Source organism: Artemia sp. Qi Xiang Cuo, chromosome 3, assembly GCF_049724085.1.
Source record: "Artemia sp. Qi Xiang Cuo chromosome 3, ASM4972408v1, whole genome shotgun sequence".
Taxonomy (NCBI): domain Eukaryota; kingdom Metazoa; phylum Arthropoda; class Branchiopoda; order Anostraca; family Artemiidae; genus Artemia; species Artemia sp. Qi Xiang Cuo.
In genome coordinates, this window is record NC_142796.1 from 17,525,803 (window position 1) to 17,545,145 (window position 19,343).

Consider the following 19,343-nt stretch of genomic DNA (forward strand, 5'->3'; position numbering starts at 1 on the left):
TTCTCTGTATGTTTGTCCTCGCTGTGTGTGTGTGTGTCGCCTCTGTGAATGTCTCGTCTTGTGTGTGTTTCGTCTTTGTGTGTCTGTCGTCTCTATGTCTGTGTTGTCTCTATGTGTGTGTTGTCTGTATGTGGGTTTGTGTGTTTTTGTTTGTTTGTGTGTGTGTGTTTGTGTGTGTTTGTTTGTTTGTTTGTGTTTTTGTGTTTTTTTTTGTGTTTGTGTGTGTTTGTTAATCTGTGTGTGTGTGTATATATGGGTGTATTTGTGTATGTGTGTCGGGATGTGTGTGTGTGTGTGTGTGTGTGTGTGTGTGTGTGTGTGTGTGTGTGTGTGTGTGTGTGTGTGTGTGTGTGTGTGTGTGTGTGTGTGTGTGTGTGTGTGTGTGTGTGTGTGTGTGTGTGTGTGTGTGTGTGTGTGTGTGTGTGTGTGTGTGTGTGTGTGTGTGTGTGTGTGTGTGTGTGTGTGTGTGTGTGTGTGTGTGTGTGTGTGTGTGTGTGTGTGTGTGTGTGTGTGTGTGTGTGTGTGTGTGTGTGTGTGTGTGTGTGTGTGTGTGTGTGTGTGTGTGTGTGTGTGTGTGTGTGTGTGTGTGTGTGTGTGTGTGTGTGTGTGTGTGTGTGTGTGTGTGTGTGTGTGTGTGTGTGTGTGTGTGTGTGTGTGTGTGTGTGTGTGTGTGTGTGTGTGTGTGTGTGTGTGTGTGTGTGTGTGTGTGTGTGTGTGTGTGTGTGTGTGTGTGTGTGTGTGTGTGTGTGTGTGTGTGTGTGTGTGTGTGTGTGTGTGTGTGTGTGTGTGTGTGTGTGTGTGTGTGTGTGTGTGTGTGTGTGTGTGTGTGTGTGTGTGTGTGTGTGTGTGTGTGTGTGTGTGTGTGTGTGTGTGTGTGTGTGTCATCTCTGTGTGGATGTCGTCTGTGTGTGTGTGTTGTCTCTATGCGTGTGTCGTCTCTATGTGTGTGTTGTCTCTGTGTGTTTGTCGTCTCTGTGTGTATGGACACGCTTCTGTCATCGCCCTATCTCCCCAAAAACAGTTTTCAGACATTTCTTGTTAAAAATTTATTTTCAAGTAATTCATCCGGGTTTTCGAAAGCAATTCATGCCAGAGTACAGTACTATAACTAGTCTAAGACATCCACTCTGTCATCGCCCCATCTCCCCAAAAACATATTTCAGACATGTCTTGTTATAAATTTTATTTCAAGTCATTCATTTGGCTTTTTCACAATCAATTCGTGCTACAGTACAGAACTATAACTACTCTAAGACACGCTTCTGTCATCGCTCGATCTCCCCAAAAACGCTTTTCGGACATTTCTTGTTAAAAATTCTATTTCAAGTCATTCATTTGGCTTTTTCACAATCAATTCGTGCCACAGTGCTGAACTATAACTAGTCTAAGACACCCTTTTTTATTTCTGCCAATCGTTTTTAACAAAAAAAAAACAAAGGAATCATTTACTGACCTTCAGTTGTTGTGATTTTAAAAGTTCTGCTTTTGTTTCAGCCAATCATATTTAACAAAAAAAAACAAAGGAATTATTTACTGACCTTCAGTTGTTGTGATTTTAAAAGCTCCTCTTTTATTTCATCCTATCGTGTTTAAAAAAAAAAAAACAAAGGAATCATTTAATGACCTTCATTTTTTGTGATTTTAAGAGTTCCGCTTTTATTTCAGCCAATCATGTTTAAGAAATAAACAAAGGAATTATTCACTGACCTTCAGTTGTGATTTAAAAATTTCCTCTTTTGTTTCAGCCAATCGTGTTTAAAAAAAACAAAGGAATTATTTACTGACCTTCAGTTGTGATTTTAAAAGTTCCGCTTTTATTTCAGTCAATCGTTTTTAACAAAAAAAACAAAGGAATCATTTACTTACCTTCCGTTGTGATTTTAAAAGTTCCGCTTTTATTTCAGCCAATCGTGTTTAACAAAAAAAAACAACGTTGTGATTTTAAAAGTTCTGCTTTTATTTCAGCCAATCGTGTTTAAAAAAAAAAACAAAGGAATTATTTAATGACCTTAAGTTGCTGTGATTTTAAAAGTTCCGCTTTTATTTCAGCCAATCGTGTTTAACAAAAAAAAAACAAAAGGAATTATTTAATGACCTTAAGTTGTTGTGATTTTAAAAGTTCCGCTTTTGTTTCAGCCAAACGTGTTTAACAAAAAAAAAACAAAGGAATTATTTACTGATCTTTAGTTGTTGTGATTTTAAGAGTTCCGCTTTTATTTCAGCCAATCATGTTTAACAAATAAACAAAGGAATTATTTACTGACCTTCAGTTGTGATTTAAAAATTTCTGCTTTTGTTTCAGCCAGTCGTGTTTAAAAAAAAACAAAGGAATTATTTACTGACCTTGAGTTGTGATTTTAAAAGTTCCGCTTTTATTTCATTCAATCGTGTTTAACAAAAAAAAAACAAAAGGAATTATTTACCGACTTTCAGTTGTGATTTTAAAAGCTCCGCTTTTATTTCAACCAATCGTGTTTAACAAAAAAAACAATGGAATTATTTACTGACCTTCAGTTGTTGTGATTTTAAAAGTTCTGCTTTTGTTTCAACCAATCGTGTTTTAACAAAAACAAAGGAATCATTTACTGACCTTTAGTTGTTGTGATTTTCAAAGTTCCGCTTTTGTTTCAGCCAGTCATGTTTAATAATGCCTCAAACTGTTTCGCCCAAATAATTCCCTAAAATACCTAAAACGGTTTCACCCAAATAATCCCTAAACGTAATTTCTACGTGTTCCTTTTGTTTCGGCAACACTGCGCTGTCACATTTGAAATTCCTAGGAAACCCTTTCCCGCGTTAATCTCTTCATCTCATAAATGTTCCTAGCTACACTATTAAAGTTTCGTTAGAATATCAGTTTATCTCTCCGACTTAAAGATCAATGAAGCCTTATTTAAAAATAAAATATTAATTTATCTCTTTAGAGCCCCGTATAATTCCTATGTAACAAGTGATGTCATTTATAATTCCCTTTCGTGAATCAATAATTCCCCTTAGAAACAACAAATTAATTCCCCTTTCTTGAATCAATAATTCCCCTTAGAAACAACAAATCCACGTGTAACTCTAATCTCACAGGCGTGAATGTATGGTTGAATGTAAAAAGGCTTGTCTGCTTTTTGTTTACAATGTGTACGAACCGGAGGGGGATCCCCGCTCGTTTGGAAAGGTACCATGGAAAGGCAAGCAAAACGTGTTTAATCACGTCTAGAGGTCCCATAGAATAACATTGGAAGGAACATAGCGCTATAGAATAGCATGGGAAGCAACATAAGCCCTTATAATAGCATAGGAAGGAACATAGTGCTATAGAATAGCATGGGAGGGAACATAAGCCCTTATAATAGCGTAGGAAGGAACATAGTGCTATAGAATAGCATGGGAGGGAACATAAGCCCTTATAATAGCATAGGAAGGAACATCCCTGAAAAAGTGTCAAGGAACGTAATCTCCCCAAATAGCACAGGAAGGAACATAGTCGGCTAGAATCCATAAGTACATGCTCTGGAAAGACACCAAGGAAGTATAGGTGTGAGAGGATACTCACTCTCTTTGAACGTAATCTCCGCAAATAACACCATTATAAGTACTCTAAGACATCTCGCTCCCATCATCCCATCCCTCCAAAAATATTTTATTCAGAGATTTCATGTTAAAAAATTATCCAACCACTAATTACCCCTTTTTTTGCAAATGTCAATCAAACAATTCCGATTGTAAACGCGTGTTTAATCACGTTGCTTGGAAAGGTATCCACGAGTACATGCTCTGAAAAGGTGCCAAGGAACGTAACCCCCCTAAATAAAACCATTATAAGTACTCTAAGACATCTCACTCCAATCATCCCCATCCTTAAAAAATATTTTATTCAGATATTTCATGTGAAAAAATTATCCAACCACTAATTACCTCTTTTTTTGCATATGTCAATCAAACAATACTGCTTGTAAAAGCGTGTTTAATCACGTTACTTGGAAAGGTATCCACGATTACGTGGTCTGGAAATGTGCCAAGGAACTTACTATCCCAAAGTAACACAATTATAAGAACTCTAAGACATCTCACTCCAATCATCCCATCCCTCCAAAAATACTTTATTCAGAGATTTCATGTTAAAAAATTATCCAATCACTAATTACCCCTTTTTTACAAATGTCAATCAAACAATTCCGATTGTAAAAGCGTGTTTAATCACCTTGCTTGGAAAGGTATCCACCAGTACATGCTCTGAAAAGGTGCCAAGGAACGTAATCTCCCAAAATAACACCATTATAAGTACTCTAAGACACCTCGCTCCCATCATCCCATCCCTCCAAAAATATTTTATTCAGAGATTTCATGTTAAAAAATTATCCAATCACTAATTACCCCTTTTTTGCAAATGTCAATCAAACAATTCCGATTGTAAAAGCGTGTTTAATCACCTTGCTTGGAAAGGTATCCCCGAGTACATGCTCTGAAAAGGTGCCAAGGGACGTAATTTCCCCAAATAACACCATTATAAGTACTCTAAGACACCTCGCTCCCATCATCCAATCCCTCCAAAAATATTTTATTCAGAGATTTCATGTTAAAAAATTATCCAATCACTGATTACCCCTTTTTTGCAAATGTCAATCAAACAATTCCGATTGTAAAAGCGTGTTTAATCACCTTGCTTGGAAAGGTATCCACGAGTACATGCTCTGAAAAGGTGCCAAGGAAGTATAGGTGTGAGAGGATACTCACTCTCATTGAACGTAATCTCCCCAATTGTTTCATAACATGCATTATAGCGTGCCAACTTTTAAAATGCACATGTCTAAGTATAGTGTCAAAGGCGTGGGTTTTCTATGTATTTTTTCATGTACCGTTCAAATCAACAGCAATTTCATGTCTTTTTTCTTGTACAGTTCAAATCAGCACCTACGTGAAGCTACGCTGCATATTCTTGTAGGCATGAATGTACGGTTGAATGTACAGTTTCAATCTATTACACTTTTGACCATATTCTTGTAGGCGTGTATGTACGGTTGAATGTACGGTTAGAATTGTATATACCGATACTACTTGAAAAAATTAATAAAAAAAAGTAAAAAAAAATAGTTTGGTCTTCAAATGCACCAAAAATCAGAAAAATATTTGCTTCTCTTTACCGTAAGAATCTGAATTTTGTAAGTCTGCAAATGAAAGCCTGCGAAGGTCTTGATATAAAAAAATCAACTACAATAGTTATTATATTTGTCAGTTCCTCTCTGTGCTTTCATTTTTATCCCAAAGAATCTTCTTTTTTAATAACGGAAAAAAGTTATTTTTTGTTTTTGCTCAATATGGAGATAAACTTTTTTTTAATTTACGAGATGAAAGTAGAGCTTTTGGCTCTTGGAAATAAGTCGCCGTTTATTCCTACTGGGTTTAGATAAATCGACACTATTCCTATTTAATTTTGGATCCTTTGTATAAAAATCGGTACTGTTTTACTTAATGGTACACATCGCTATAGACTCTATCAATGGATACCCGTAAAGCGGGTAATTGCTATCTAAATTGATCGTAAAGCGTAGTTTCTCATTGAATTTACAATATTTAAACTGTTGTTTTTTTGGGTTTAGGGGGGGGTACCTAGGTTAGGTTATGTTAGTTTACTTTTTTAATATATGTTATGCTCTACCCCCCCCCCCCCCCAACCCCCCTAATATGCAAATATATAGCCCAAATTTGTTTCTAAACTATTATATATTCATCCTATTTTATTTTTTTTATTAGCATAACCGGGTATCTGTCTCTCCCGTTTGACTAGTTTCCTTGAGAGAGTCTATAGCGGTTTGTACCATTAAGTAAAACAGTACCTAAAAATCTTCCGTTGTCTTTTGAAAAAGTAAAGCTCCAATATCCAAGTGACTGAATTTTCACCTTTAACATTATTAACAGGTACAAGTTAAACATAGTTTAATTTAATGACACTTGAAGAATAATTTATCACACTCTACTGACTAAGTCACCCTAAATCGTCTCAAATATGGTGGCATCCTTCTTACCAGTGCTGCTCCAACATTTAATTTTTAACCGTAGTCCGAAGTGGTTGTACTTGTGTCCGGAAAGCGATCTTGTCTGAGATGTGACCTTCTACCCCACAGCTCATTTTTGCTTTTTCCGTAAAACAATTTCCTAATTCTGATATAGCCTACTGTTTAAGTTAACTTGATAATGCATTCTGTCAATATACGCTTACTAAACTTATTCAGCATGCAAACCATGAAATGAGTTTTCCTATTGTTTGTAAGGATATTAGTACAAGGGTTATTTACCGTGTCGCCATAAAAAAAAAGTTGGAATACCACTAATATTTTGATCGCCCTGTTTTGCGGTTCACGGTGACGACTAAAGCCCCGTTTGGCTCTTTGCAGACAAAACGTCTAGATGAATCATTGAATTGGAAACCCCATTGTTTTTATGCTGTTTTGAAAAAAGGGTCGTCTCTTGATTATCTTTCCGTTACGTCATAAAATGCCAGATGAAAACAGAGCTTGAGATTCTTCTTCTTCCTTTATTGTTCTTGAGCTATGTTGTTTATGCGACCATTGACAGATCTAAATAATTGGTGGAATCCAACGTATAAGAAGAATTTTCGCATGGATCTTTGGCTAAACAAAGTGAATCAAGTAAGATGAAATTGTAATCGACCGACGGTAAAATATTTTTTGCTGGTCTTGCCCGTTTTTCTTTTTCTTTTTTTTTGTACATAATTTTAACCCTTTGGACCGCATTTATTTTTTGATGACAAATATTTTTTTTTCAGTTTGGAACTTGTTGACACCATTTTTTTTATTATTTTTAGATGTTTTTCCAAACACTCAATTCTTACTATTCGGTCCACAGCAAAATGGGATCTCCAGATCCCATCTGTCTATTAGCTACCAAATACAAATTTGCTGAAAATTATTATTGTATTAAAAGAATGATGCTTTACAACAGCTTATAATCCAAAATTAATATTTATTCAAACATTTTAACTTTACTTTGTGTGATACTGAAGAAAGCAGTTTTTTTCCTTGTTGCAGCATAGAAAAACGCCACAAGATCGACAATAACTGTTTGGACGAGATTCCTTCTTTTTACTTGCGCAGATTTCGCAACGAGACCTGGAGCGTTCAGCTGACCAGACTGGTAAATGTGTTCCAACATTCCCTAGACGAACATCATCCGGTACAGTGAAAGCTCCCTTGCTTCTTCTCATGTTCTGATTTTTATCAGTCACTACAGGAGATCCGTAACGAGGGCGTCCCCTTGTCGTTTCAATAGGTGGCTTCAATGATAACTGTATTAGGCCTCTGGCTAATCTTCTTCTAAAGTCTATCAGTGGGATTTTTCCCCTTCTAGCTTCATTACTTGATAAGAAGTATATGCGTTTGTGATAGTCATATCCAAAAGACCAAAGAACAACCTATGCCACCACTTATAGCACTTTCGATTGTATCCGTAAATTCCACGCAACATGTCAGCCTGATCGACCCCTCCCATGTATTTGTTATAATCGCTGACCATTTTTGGACAAGATAAGGTCAATTTGGTTCCATCCTTTTTCTTCCTAGTAATTTTCGTCATCTCAGTTGAGTGCCAATTGGACGCCAAAAAGACACTTTCATTGTCTCTCCACTTCAATGCAACAATTTCTTGCTGAGAAACTCGCCAATCTGAATCACCTCTCTCCATCTTCTTGTCCTCTATAAGCTCAGGGAAGTGCTTTCTTGTGTTCCTTATTGTCCCACACGCACGAATACCTTTTTTTTCTTTTAGTACAATAATTCAATCGAAGTGAAATAATTGTCAAAATACACCATGTGGTGTTTGGACGCGAGGGGAGCAGTTAATTCGACAACTACTCTCCCTCCCAATCCCAATTGCGCCTGTACGCATGATTGTTCTTCCTTTCCTGGATGGATTTCAAACCTGTAAATGTAGCCAGACATAAATGCAAAGCACCAGACTTTATATTTTCGCTTTATGGGTATAATCGGGTTATATTGCTTCATAGTGGATCTACCCTTAAATAATATCATACTCTCATCAATTGAGAGAGCCTCTGCCTAATTTCAAGCACCTGAGAACTGTATGTTCAGCTGTTCAGCCAATGGTCGAATCTTGAAAAGCTTTTTGTCCTTACACCCTTCGGGTATTGCACGGTTGTCATTGCGATGGATAAATCGCCGAATCTGGCAAAATCTGTTTCTAGTCATGCTCTTACATATAGCTGGGACCTGTACATCGTCAGAGCTCTCCCAGTACATTTTCATGTCTGGGACTGTATGGTATGACATGATTATGTTGATGCCTAGGAAACCCAAGAGTTCAGTCCCATTTGAGGTCTTGAAGATCTTGGCTGAAGCCAATTTATCTCTTTTGCTGGGAGTACAGGTTAGTTTGCTCAACAATCTGATCTAGTAACTTCTTGTTCCACAACCAAAGGAAGAGGTCTGTTGGTGTGCTACAATCATCAAAAAGTCATATTTTGGTCCACTTTCTTCCGAAAACGTTCCCATAGTTGGGGCTGCCAAAATTCGCTTCTTCAATTTGGGTAAAAGCATATCGAAAGAAGAATTTTCGTTTGCAGTTTTCATGGCAATAGAAGAGGTAGATGTGACAGCTGAAGATCTAACAGCTCTTATGGTAAGCTTTGCAGGGCTCCTATCAAACTTATTACCAACTGGAATGGCCAGTGGTATGGTTTGAGGTCGGCTGTTTTGGAGCAATTTGGAGTTAGGTGCTGCTGTATTACTTTTTGGTTCTTCAGAACCAATCTCTGGTATTAAAACTGCATCCAGCACTTCAATGCTGAGGCCAGACTCAGGAAAGACGCCTTGATCATCAGACAGGCTGCAATCTGACTAATTCTGTGTCCGAGTCATAGTCAGAAGGCAATTTGTCTAGTAAAATTGAAAGATTTTCTGGGGTTATTTTCTTCTTCTCGCTGTGGAAAAAAAAATTCTGTAACTAACTACAAGGGATGCATACAGGTTCCATTAGTCTTTCTTGTACAAGGTAAGAAACCCTTGTAATAATGTACACAACAATTAAGGTAAGGTAATGCATGATATTGTAAATTGATTTTAAGAAATAAGATTAATAAATGACATTAATAAGATAGAGAAATATATAGGGAAATATTCATATAAAAAAATAAGCTTAATAATTAATAATATGTAAATATATCTAAACATTAAAAATAAAAAAATAATGAATAAATATAAAAAGTGCAGCAGTAAACAACGAAATAATATAGGGGAAATAATAATAAAGACGAAAAAGTTATTAAAAGCAACATTAATGAATTATAAAATAAAAAACAAGATTTTCTAAGCAAAGGATTCTCCTGCAAAATGGCAGACTCATGAAAATTGAGGAGGGAAAAGGGGCTCAATATATTTCTAAGAAATGAAATGCCAAGAAAGGTAATTTTTCCAAGAAGATACAAAAAAGGTAACAATAAAAATCTAAAGCGGTGACAGATCCAGGAGAAGGGAGGGCGCGCCCCCCTAACATGGTCTAAAGTAGTGTAATTTACTTAATTAACGCCGGTTTGCGTTAATTAAACTTGCTCCTAATGCTACTGCAAGTTTGTCGTATCAACCTATTTTGCGCCCCCCCCCCTAAAAAAAAACCTGGATTCACCACTGATCTAAGGGGACAGACAAATGCATGGTGCGTTCCCCTCTGCCCCATCTACTATTGCTCAGGTATCTTGCTATATATTAGCTAGTTTTAAAAGATCTTATGTCACTAATTGTGCAAAAACAGATCAAAAACATACTTGACTCAATAAGTACTTTTACTGACTGACGGGACCTTGGGGTCTCAGAGCAAAATAGTTCTGTTATCCCAAACCTAGGAAAAAAGACCCGATTTCATGTAACACACACTATAAATCAGTTTTTATTAAATGCGAAAAAAAAATCGCATTTACCTACCTATATCACAACAACCAAAATGCTTAATTGCAAAATAAGATATTTCCCTATCTAACTTTGGTACGAATGACAAATTTACTGATCATGTCGCGCAATTTGTATCCAATTTTTACAGGTGAATGACGTATTAATCTAATCGTCTCTGAGAGGAGTATTGGACAGTATCTATAATATCTCATTATTTTCAATCCGAGATGCCAAATCCAGCTTTTATTCAGCCGGGACCTGTAAATCCCGTCGGTCGCAAAAGGGTTAATAGAAAAACGATTGAAGCTGCTGGAAAAGAAATACCTATTGGGTTTCAGTGGTAGCCTTAGCGAATCAAGTAAATCTGGTTTAAAATTAAGTTACAATTTATAATTTTATAATTATAAAATTATAAATAAATTTAAAATTAAAAGTAAAATCTGGTTAACTTTGGCAAAATTTTCTGGTAGTGGTTTTACACAAACCAAAATAGAAATTTAAATCATCAGCAGCCAAATAAATCCCGAATACTAGGAGTAAATAATAGTCGGTACTTGTCTAAAATATAAAACACACTTGAGAACTTGTTTTACGAATACCCGGTTTTTCACGCTGTCTATTCCAGACAATGACCTTCGGCTTGTTGAGAAACCACATTATAGTTTTTTTTTTAATTAAACATTTAGTTGGTATTTTTGTTAGGTATATTTTGTTTTCCATAATTCTTTGTGGTTGCTTTCACAATTTTGTTACTAAAGCATTGTATTTTCATCATATTTTGTTTTATTACATTAGCATTCACCAAACTTCACTTCTCAAGTGTGTTTTATATAATAGACAAGTACCCAATAGTCTTTGCCTGAAAGCTGTTATGGGAGTCTCCGGTCCGTTGAAATGTTCAATATCTTAGATCGTATCTGGCCCAGGACTTTTCTTCTAGTTTTGGGTGGCTTATAGGCAAGGAATATTCTGTCAAATTAGACAGAATAACCCTAGGGTCCTTCTTCTTCGTTGTGTTCTCAAATGCTCTGTTGGGTAACTTTATCGACAGTTCCTACAATATGGTCAAGGCCCAATCCACGGAAGGAGGCTTACGGGGTTTGAACCCCCTCTCCACACCCGAACTTTTTGTCTGACTCGTAAAAACACAACAAAAAATAAATATAAAAAATGTTTAATGTTTTGGTACTCTTGCATTATATGGCCCTGTCACGGAAACCAGTCACGAAAAACTCGTTTTTAACGGGTTAATTCAAGACACCGCTATAAAGTAATGTAATGCATAGCGTGGTTTGAATTGCTTATACGATATTTAAACTGTTGTTTTTGGGGTTTAGGGGGGGGAGGTACCTAGGTTATGTTAGGTTAGGTTATGTATTTAATATATAGAATGCTTTACATATCATTTGATATGTAAACATATCAAATATGCTTTACATATCATTTACTGATCATCATTTGTCCCTACTGTCGCTTGTATCAATTGTTTGTCTGATTATGTGTATCCTCTATTTCTTTGGATCCCTTTTAGCTATGGTGCTCACTCCGGCAGGCTCAAACCGAAGCTGTTGTAGGGGCTTGATACAGGACAATGATGTCAGTTTCTTGGAAATGTGGTGACAGAAACTGTCAGTTTCAGTTTCTTGGATTATCTCGTTTAATCCCTTAGGGCAGACAAAGCCACTTCTTGTCAAAAAAAATACCTCGTTCGAACAGCCCTTATCCGACTTACCAGCTTACGAATTGTTGGTTTACGTGACGTCATTTATCCTAGCTTATCCTGCGTTTTCTGGGGTTGATAGGTTAACTTATCTGAGATCCAATCAGATCGTTTCAAGTAGCAACCCTTCTAGTCTCCGACATCATTTACGTCTCGTAAAATACTATGGATAAATAATTGGCCTTGTCAGAAAAGTAACCTTGGTGTGCTCAAACGTACTATTAGGTTTTAACCTAGAGCACAGCCATTTGCGCAAGGGTCGTGATTTTGCCAATTACAGAACATGCAAACTAATAGATTTGTAAGGGGCTAGCTGAGTTGCTGCAAACTAATATGAGAAGAACACAGGGATGAACAGATGTAAAGGTGTAGGTAAAGACGAAGGTCGGACAGAGATACAAAGAAGAAAGCCCAGGAGAGATCTACAGATTAACCGCTGGTAATTTTTATTCCATTTAAAAAGGAAATAAATAAATAAAAAATTAGATTCGAACCAACAAAAGGAATTATTGGGGTTTTGCTTTCAAACGAGGACTTATTTATATTGTAATAATAACTTTCATGGGTTGGGTATTCTCCCCCTGATAATACAGTGGGCTGGTTCGGTCCTGGAGATTCTAAAAACTGTGATTCCATCTTGTCTTTCGTATTGGGGCTTCACCCTCACGAGGTGGCTTTGGCCCTGGAGGTAAATATAGCCAAGAAACTGATCGGCTTTGCCCTGCGGTTTTGTCTTTGGTTGGCTTTGTGCTACTGTAAAATGTTGGTGTGTCGGGTACAAGACTTGCTAGTGGTTGGTGAGTTGCTGAAAGCTGATATGAAAAGGACACTGGGGTGGACAGATGTAAAGGCGCAAGAAAAGGCAAAGGACGAACAGAGGTACGAAAATCAAATTCCAAAAGAAATCTACAGAGTAACCACCGGTAAATTTTATCCCATAAAAACAAGAAATAAATAAAAATCGTAGATTCGAACCAACAAATGGATACCAGTGGTTTTATTTCAAAAGAGGTCTTATTTATATAATATATTATATAATATTAAATTTTCTTTTCGTGGATTGGGTATTTCCCCTGCCAGTACAGTGGGTTGATTAGGCCCTGGAGATTCTAAAAACTGCGATTCCATCTTGTCTGTTGCATCGGATCTTCGCCCTCTCGGAGTGGCTTCGAACCTGAAGGTAAATATTACTAAGAAATTGTTACGGCTTTGTTTCGCTAGTTTGTCTTTGGTTGGCCTTGTGCTACTGTGAGATGTTGGTGGGTAGTAGCGATACCGTGGTCCGACCAAATATCGGGAGGAAGTGCTTTGCATACTATGCTATCTTTCGCATTTGAAATTCGCGAAGTTTTCTCTGAGACGTTGATGAATAATGTAATCTGGTATGGTGAATTCAACCATTGCTTTAGTTAAACTTTTTTTTTCTAGGATTTGGAGAAACCCCTGAAATCGCAGAGACCATGTCTGCACATGATGCTCTAAGAAAAATGTATGGCCTAGAAGAGAAAATGTTACCACTCCCTTTTGGTAAAAAGGCAGAACGTCTAGTTTTATAATTTTTTAGTGTTTTGTATAAAACTGTTTACGATCTCTTAAGTTTCAACTGCTTTTAATTTTTTTGTGTTTGGCCGAAAGAAGAAATTTTCTGAGAATATACCAATTTTCTCTTTCAATTGCTTTCCTCTTTCGTCTTGTTTAGCATCACAAGTTTGAAGGAGATATTGGTTCATTTTACTTTGATTTTATTTTTATTTTCTTTCATTACCATGAAAATTAGGTTTAAGGTTAGAACAGGGGACTTAGCAAAAAAGGAAGTTAGGTAGACTCCAAATCACGAAACCGTGATTTTGAATGGGGGGGGCTGGAATTTTTATGAACCATTTTGACCTTCTTAGCTCATTGTGTGGCTTAACAAGGGTCAAAATACCATCAAATATTATAATTGACACTAAGTTTGAAGGTAGCTAACTTGACGTTCCCCTGTGTAGCTTTAGTGTTAAGGATTTTGTTTCTTAGCTCATGATTTTTTTTTCTATAGATTAATTAAAAAAAACTTTCCGAAAAAATCAATTTTTCAAAGAAAAGTAAAGGCTATTTTAAACTTAAGCTCAGCAATACAATACCTTTTAAAATTCAAAGTCAAAACGACCAGAAATTACTATTAAAGAATAAATGAAACCCAAAAAAACAAGAAGTCAAACAAACAGTCATATCAAAAACATGCAAAAAGTAATAATCCAACTTAGTAAGCAGATCCTAAGAGGAGCAATTCTTGGATTGAAAATAAAGATTAAGCTTAAGACGAAGAAATATTTTCCTATTGAAGTACAAATGAAACTTTCTTTTGTTTTTTGTATTTTCTTTTGTACTTATCTCTGAAAATAAACATTAAAATTATAGTAACATTTTGAACTGATGAGCTTTCAGCAATTAATATCATTATACATCAAATATTCAGTTTAATTTATTAGCACTTTTTGAAGTTGTTAAAGACGAATATAGTTTTGCTATAAACAAGGCAGTGGATACTGCCTCCTTTCCTAAATGTAAATAAAAACCAAAAGCCTACTGCGTCATTGGTGCTTAACTGAAAACGGATTATATTACAAATACTTTCTTTTCCAGTTCTTACAGCACTGAAAATAAAAACACAATTACAGCTAAATAAAACCTTGAACTGATGGATCTTTCAAAATTTATTTTGATTATGCATGAAATATTCCATTTGATTTTTTTAATACTTTCCAAGACTGTTCAAGACTCATATAGTTTTCAGTAAAGCGCCAATGACGCAGTAGGTTTTAGACTTTTACAGTGAGAGAAGGAGATCATACCCAAACTCTTGTTTCTGGGGATTTTTGATTGTTTCAAGCTTAATCTGCATATTCAATTTAAGTTTCACTCGTTTTAAGATCTATTTATTAATTTACATTAATATCTATTGTATGTTTGTTTGCATTGATTGTTTACTTAATTTCTGTTCGTTTTAAGTTTAATTTGTACTTCAATAGGAAAATATTTTTTTCGTCTTAAGCTTGATTTTCATATTCAATCTAAGCATTACTCGCTTTAAGATCTATTTATTCATTTATATCATTACTTGTTGCATGTTTTTGCTATGATTGTTTATTTCATTTCTGTTCGTTTTGGGCTTCATTTATTCTTTAATAGTAATTTCTGGTCGTTTTGAGTTTGAATTTTAAAAGGTATTTGTATTTGCTGAGGTTAAGTTTAAAATGGCCTTTACTTTTCTTTGAAAAACTGATTTTTTCGGGAAGTTTTTTTTAATTAATATTTTTTCGTTTTTGATTGCAAAAAATTTTTAAGTTTTTAAAAATTCCTTATTTCAAAATCAAACTTTTTAAAAAAAATCAAATATTCATCAAAGTATCAAAACTGATATCAAATAAACAATATCAAAGTAAAAAAATGGGTTTGTGTCAACCTCGGAGTTTTTATTATTTGATATTTGAGCTATTTTTAGCAAAATTGTTACCTCAAATTTTTCATCGGATGAGTTTGGTGAAAAAGGGTGTGGGGGACTAAATTAAGCTTAAGTCACTCTTGAAGCTTTAAAAGGGAACTGGAACTTTCTATTTTCAATCAAATGAGCCCTCTCTGAAGTTTATACGAGTATCCCTTCTATAAAAACCATATAAATCTCTAGAGTATAACTTACAACGACTGTCCCTCGACCCTGGGAGGTTGTGTCGGCCCTGGAGTTTCAATATCTGATGGTTGAACTATTTTTAACAAAATGGTCACCTGAAATTTTTATCAGATGGGTTTATCCATCCGATACGCCCGAAATCGTGGACGGTGGGAGGGGCTAGTTGCCCTCCGATCTTTTTCACTCTGAGAAAATTAACTACAGCTTTTAATTTCCATTCAAATAAACCCTCACTGAAGTTTATACGAGTATACCTTCCATAAGAACCATATATGCCCCCAAAGGAATACTTACAATGCCTGCCCCAGCCCTGGAGGGGTTGTGTCGACACAGAAGTTTTTCTTATCTGACCTTTGAACTATTTTTAACGAAATGACAATACGTAAAGGATTTTTGTTATATGATCTTTGAACTACTTTTAACAAAATAGCTACCTCAAGTTTTTTATCAGATGTATTTTGGAGAAAAGGGCGTGGGGTTGGCTAGTTGCCCTCTGATCACTTTTGACTCTTTAAAAGGGCTGGATTTCAATATCCAATCAACTTATCCCTGTCCGAAATTTATAAGAGCATCCCTTTCATACGAAATATATATGCTCAAGGGCATAAATTACACCGCTTGTCCACGGGCCCTGGGTCGCTGTGACGACCCATCAGTTTTTGTTATTTGACTTTTGAGAAATTTTTAACTTAATGCATATCTGAAACTTTTTATTGGATGCATTTGGTGAAAAGGGGCGTGGGGGGCTAGTTGCCCTCCAATATCTTTTGACTCGAAAAAATTTAACTAGAAATTTCAATTTCCAATCAAATGAGCCATCTCTGAGTTTTTTACGAGCATCCCTTCAATAAGAACCATATATTCCCCAAGTGCATAACTTACAACACCTGCCCTCGGGCCCTGGGGGGCTGTGTTGACCCCTGAGTTTTCGTTATATGGTCTTTAAACTATTTTTAAAAAAAGATATCTCAAAGTTCTTATCTGATGGGTTTGAAGAAAAAAGGCGTGGAGGGAGGGGGCTAGGTGCCCTCCAATCTCTTTTGACTCTTATAAAGTGAACTACAACTTTCAATTTCCAATCAAATGATACCTCTTTAAAGTTAATACGAGCATCCCTTCCATAAGACCCATATATGCCCCCAGGGCATAACTTATAACGCCTGCCTCCGGCATCACTGCATCACTTTCGACTATTAAAAAGGGCACTATCCCTTTGAATTTCCTATCGAATGAGCATTTTTTGAAGTTTCTACGACAACACCTTCTATAAAAACCTTATATGCCCCCAGGGTATAGCTTAAAACCCTTGCCTTGAGGGTTGTGGGGGAGTGTCCTCCTCAAAAACATTTTTATCTGAAAATCAACTATCCTGAACAAAATAACTATCTCAAAATTTTCATTGAATGTATTTGGGAGAATGATGGATGCGGGGGAGGGGGATAGTTGCTCTTTAATCCCTTTTGCCTAGGAAAACGGGCACTATCCCTTTTAATTTAAAAACGAATGAGCCTTTTTTGAAATATATACGACAACGCTTTCTATAAAAACCTTATATACATCCAATGGCATAACTTAAAACCCTTGCCCCAAGGGTTGTGGGGGAGTATCCTCCTCAAAAACATATTTTCTATCAGGAAATCAACTATGCTGAACAAAATGGCTATCTCAAGATTTTGATTGGATGTGTTCGGGAGAATGATGGGTGGGGGGGGGGCTAGTTGCCCTCCAATCACTTTCGACTATTAAAAAGGGCACTAGCCCTTTGAAATTCTAATCGAATGAGCCCTTTTTAAAGTTTCTACAACAACGCCTTCTATAAAAACCTTATATGGCCACAGGGCATAACTTAAAACCCTTGCCCTGAGGGTTGTGGGGGATTGTCCTCCTCAAAAACATATTTTCTATCTGGAAATGAACTACGCTGAACAAAATGGCTATCTCAAAATTTTTATTGGTTGTATTTGGGGAATGTGGGGCGTGGGGGGGGGGGCTAGTTGGCCTCCAATCACTTTCGACTATTAAAAAGAGTACTATCCCTTTGAATTTCCAATCAAATTAGCCTTTTACGAAGTTTCTGCTACAATGCCTCCAATAAAAACCTTATACGCCCCCAGGGCATAATTTACAATCCCTGCCCCGAGGGTTGTGGAGGAGTTTCCTCCTCAAAAACATATTTTCTATCTAGAAATCACCTACGCTGAAAAAAATGGCTCTCTCAAAATTTTGATTGGATGTGTGTGGGGGACTGAGGGGCGTGGGGGGGTTAGTTGCCCTCCAATCAATTTCGACTATTAAAAGGCGCACTAGCCCTTTGAATTTCTAATCAAATGAGCCTTTTTTGAAGTTTCTACGACAACGCCTTCTATAAAAACCTTATATACCCCCAGGGCACAACTTAAAACCCTTGCCCTAAGGGTTGTGAGGGAGTGCCCTCCTCAAAATATATTTTCTATCTGGAAATCAGCTACGCTGAACAAAATGGCTCTCTCAAAATTTTGAGGGACTGTGTTGGGGGAACTGAGGGGCGGGGGGGGCTAGCTGTCCTCCAATCATTTTCGAATATTGAAAAGGGCACAATCCCTTTTAATTTCCAATTGAATGAGCCTTTTTTGAAATTTTTACGACAATGTCTTCTATAAAAAACCTTACTTGCCCCCAGGATATAACTTAAAACCCTTGCCCTGAGGGTTGCGGGGGAGTTTCCTCCTCAAAAACATATTTTCTATCTGGAAATCAACTACGCTGAAAAAAATGGCTGTCTCAAAATTTTGATTGGATGAGTTTAGGGAAATGATGGGCCTGGGGGGGGCGGCTAGTTGCCTTCCAATTATTTCAACTATTAGAAAGGGCACTAGCCCTTTGAATTTCCGATTGATTGTGCCTTTTTTGAAGTTTTTACGACAACGCATTCTATAAAAATCTTATGTGCCCCCAGGGCATAACTTAAAACTCTTGCCCTGAGGGTTGTGGGGGAGTGTCCTCCTCAAAATTATATTTTCTATCTGGAAATTCACTACGCTGAACAAAATGGCTATCTCAAAATTTTGATTGGATGTGTTTGGGGGAATGTTGGGCGTGTTGCCCTCCAATCATTTTCGACTATTAAAAAGGACACTAGAACTCTCGATTCCCAATCGAATGAGCCCCCTTTGAAGTTTCTGCGACGACCCCTTCCGTATGAAGTGCCTCTGGGAAAAAAAAAATAATAATAAAACATTGGAGCCGTATGGCCCTTACTATAGGCAACGCTACAGCGTTGCCTCTGATTTTGTTTCTAATTAGTTCGACTATTTCTAGACTTACTTATCTATTGTGTTTATAAGGGGATTTTTTTTTTCTCTACTTCAGTGTCTTTGACGATTTGTCTGGCAATGCATTTTGGATCAGTCGCAACTCTGGTTTCCTTAATCGCCATTTCCTCCCAAAGTATATTTTTTTTCTTCTTTGCGTGGGTCAGTCCCAGGCTGCAAAATTTTGGGGGGCTTGTAATTAAACAACAAAATAGTTTCTTAATAAAGTTTGCCAAATATGCGACCCAACGGTAATCGCCAGCAACCGGTCTAGATTGACTATTTGCTTTTTTTTAGCTTTAACTGCCTAGAAAAAAACAGGCTTTTGTTCCTCTTGTGAAACTAGAATGTAGGATTATGTTTCTTTTAGATTTCATTTTATTCTTACACACTAAGACCTTAGAGCACCGTTCTAATTATTTAAATTGGTTAAACTTAGACAACATAGTTATCTTAAAAATCGGGAAGAATCGGGAATTAAATTTTGATGAAAAAGACCTCCTTTTACCGTTATGTAGTCTTTGGTAAGTGGGCGCCAAATTTTAAGAAATAGTAACGTGGAAAAAAAAGATACAAAAAATTTAACACCAAACAGCTAAAATATAAATTTACTTTTTTTTCAGTTGTCTTTGGGAATTAATAGATTTTTTATGTTTAAATTTTTATGGACGAAAAGCATCGTCAAATTTAACTAGTTAGTTTTTCTTATCGACGCGGAGGTTCGACGCGGAGGCATGGACGAAAATATGGTG

General features: G+C 36.4%; 1 protein-coding gene across 1 annotated transcript in view; it reads left to right on the plus strand.

Annotated features, from left to right (window-relative positions):
• The window catches only part of mRpL44 (mitochondrial ribosomal protein L44), an 86,082-nt gene extending 72,787 nt beyond the window's left edge, over positions 1-13,295 (plus strand). Inside the window, exon 6 of the mRNA XM_089086830.1 lies at positions 13,060-13,295. Within this exon, the coding sequence (XP_088942956.1) occupies positions 13,060-13,187 (128 nt within the window). The 3' untranslated portion in view covers positions 13,188-13,295. The remainder of the gene's footprint in view (positions 1-13,059) is intronic.
• Positions 13,296-19,343: the final 6,048 nt, after the last annotated feature.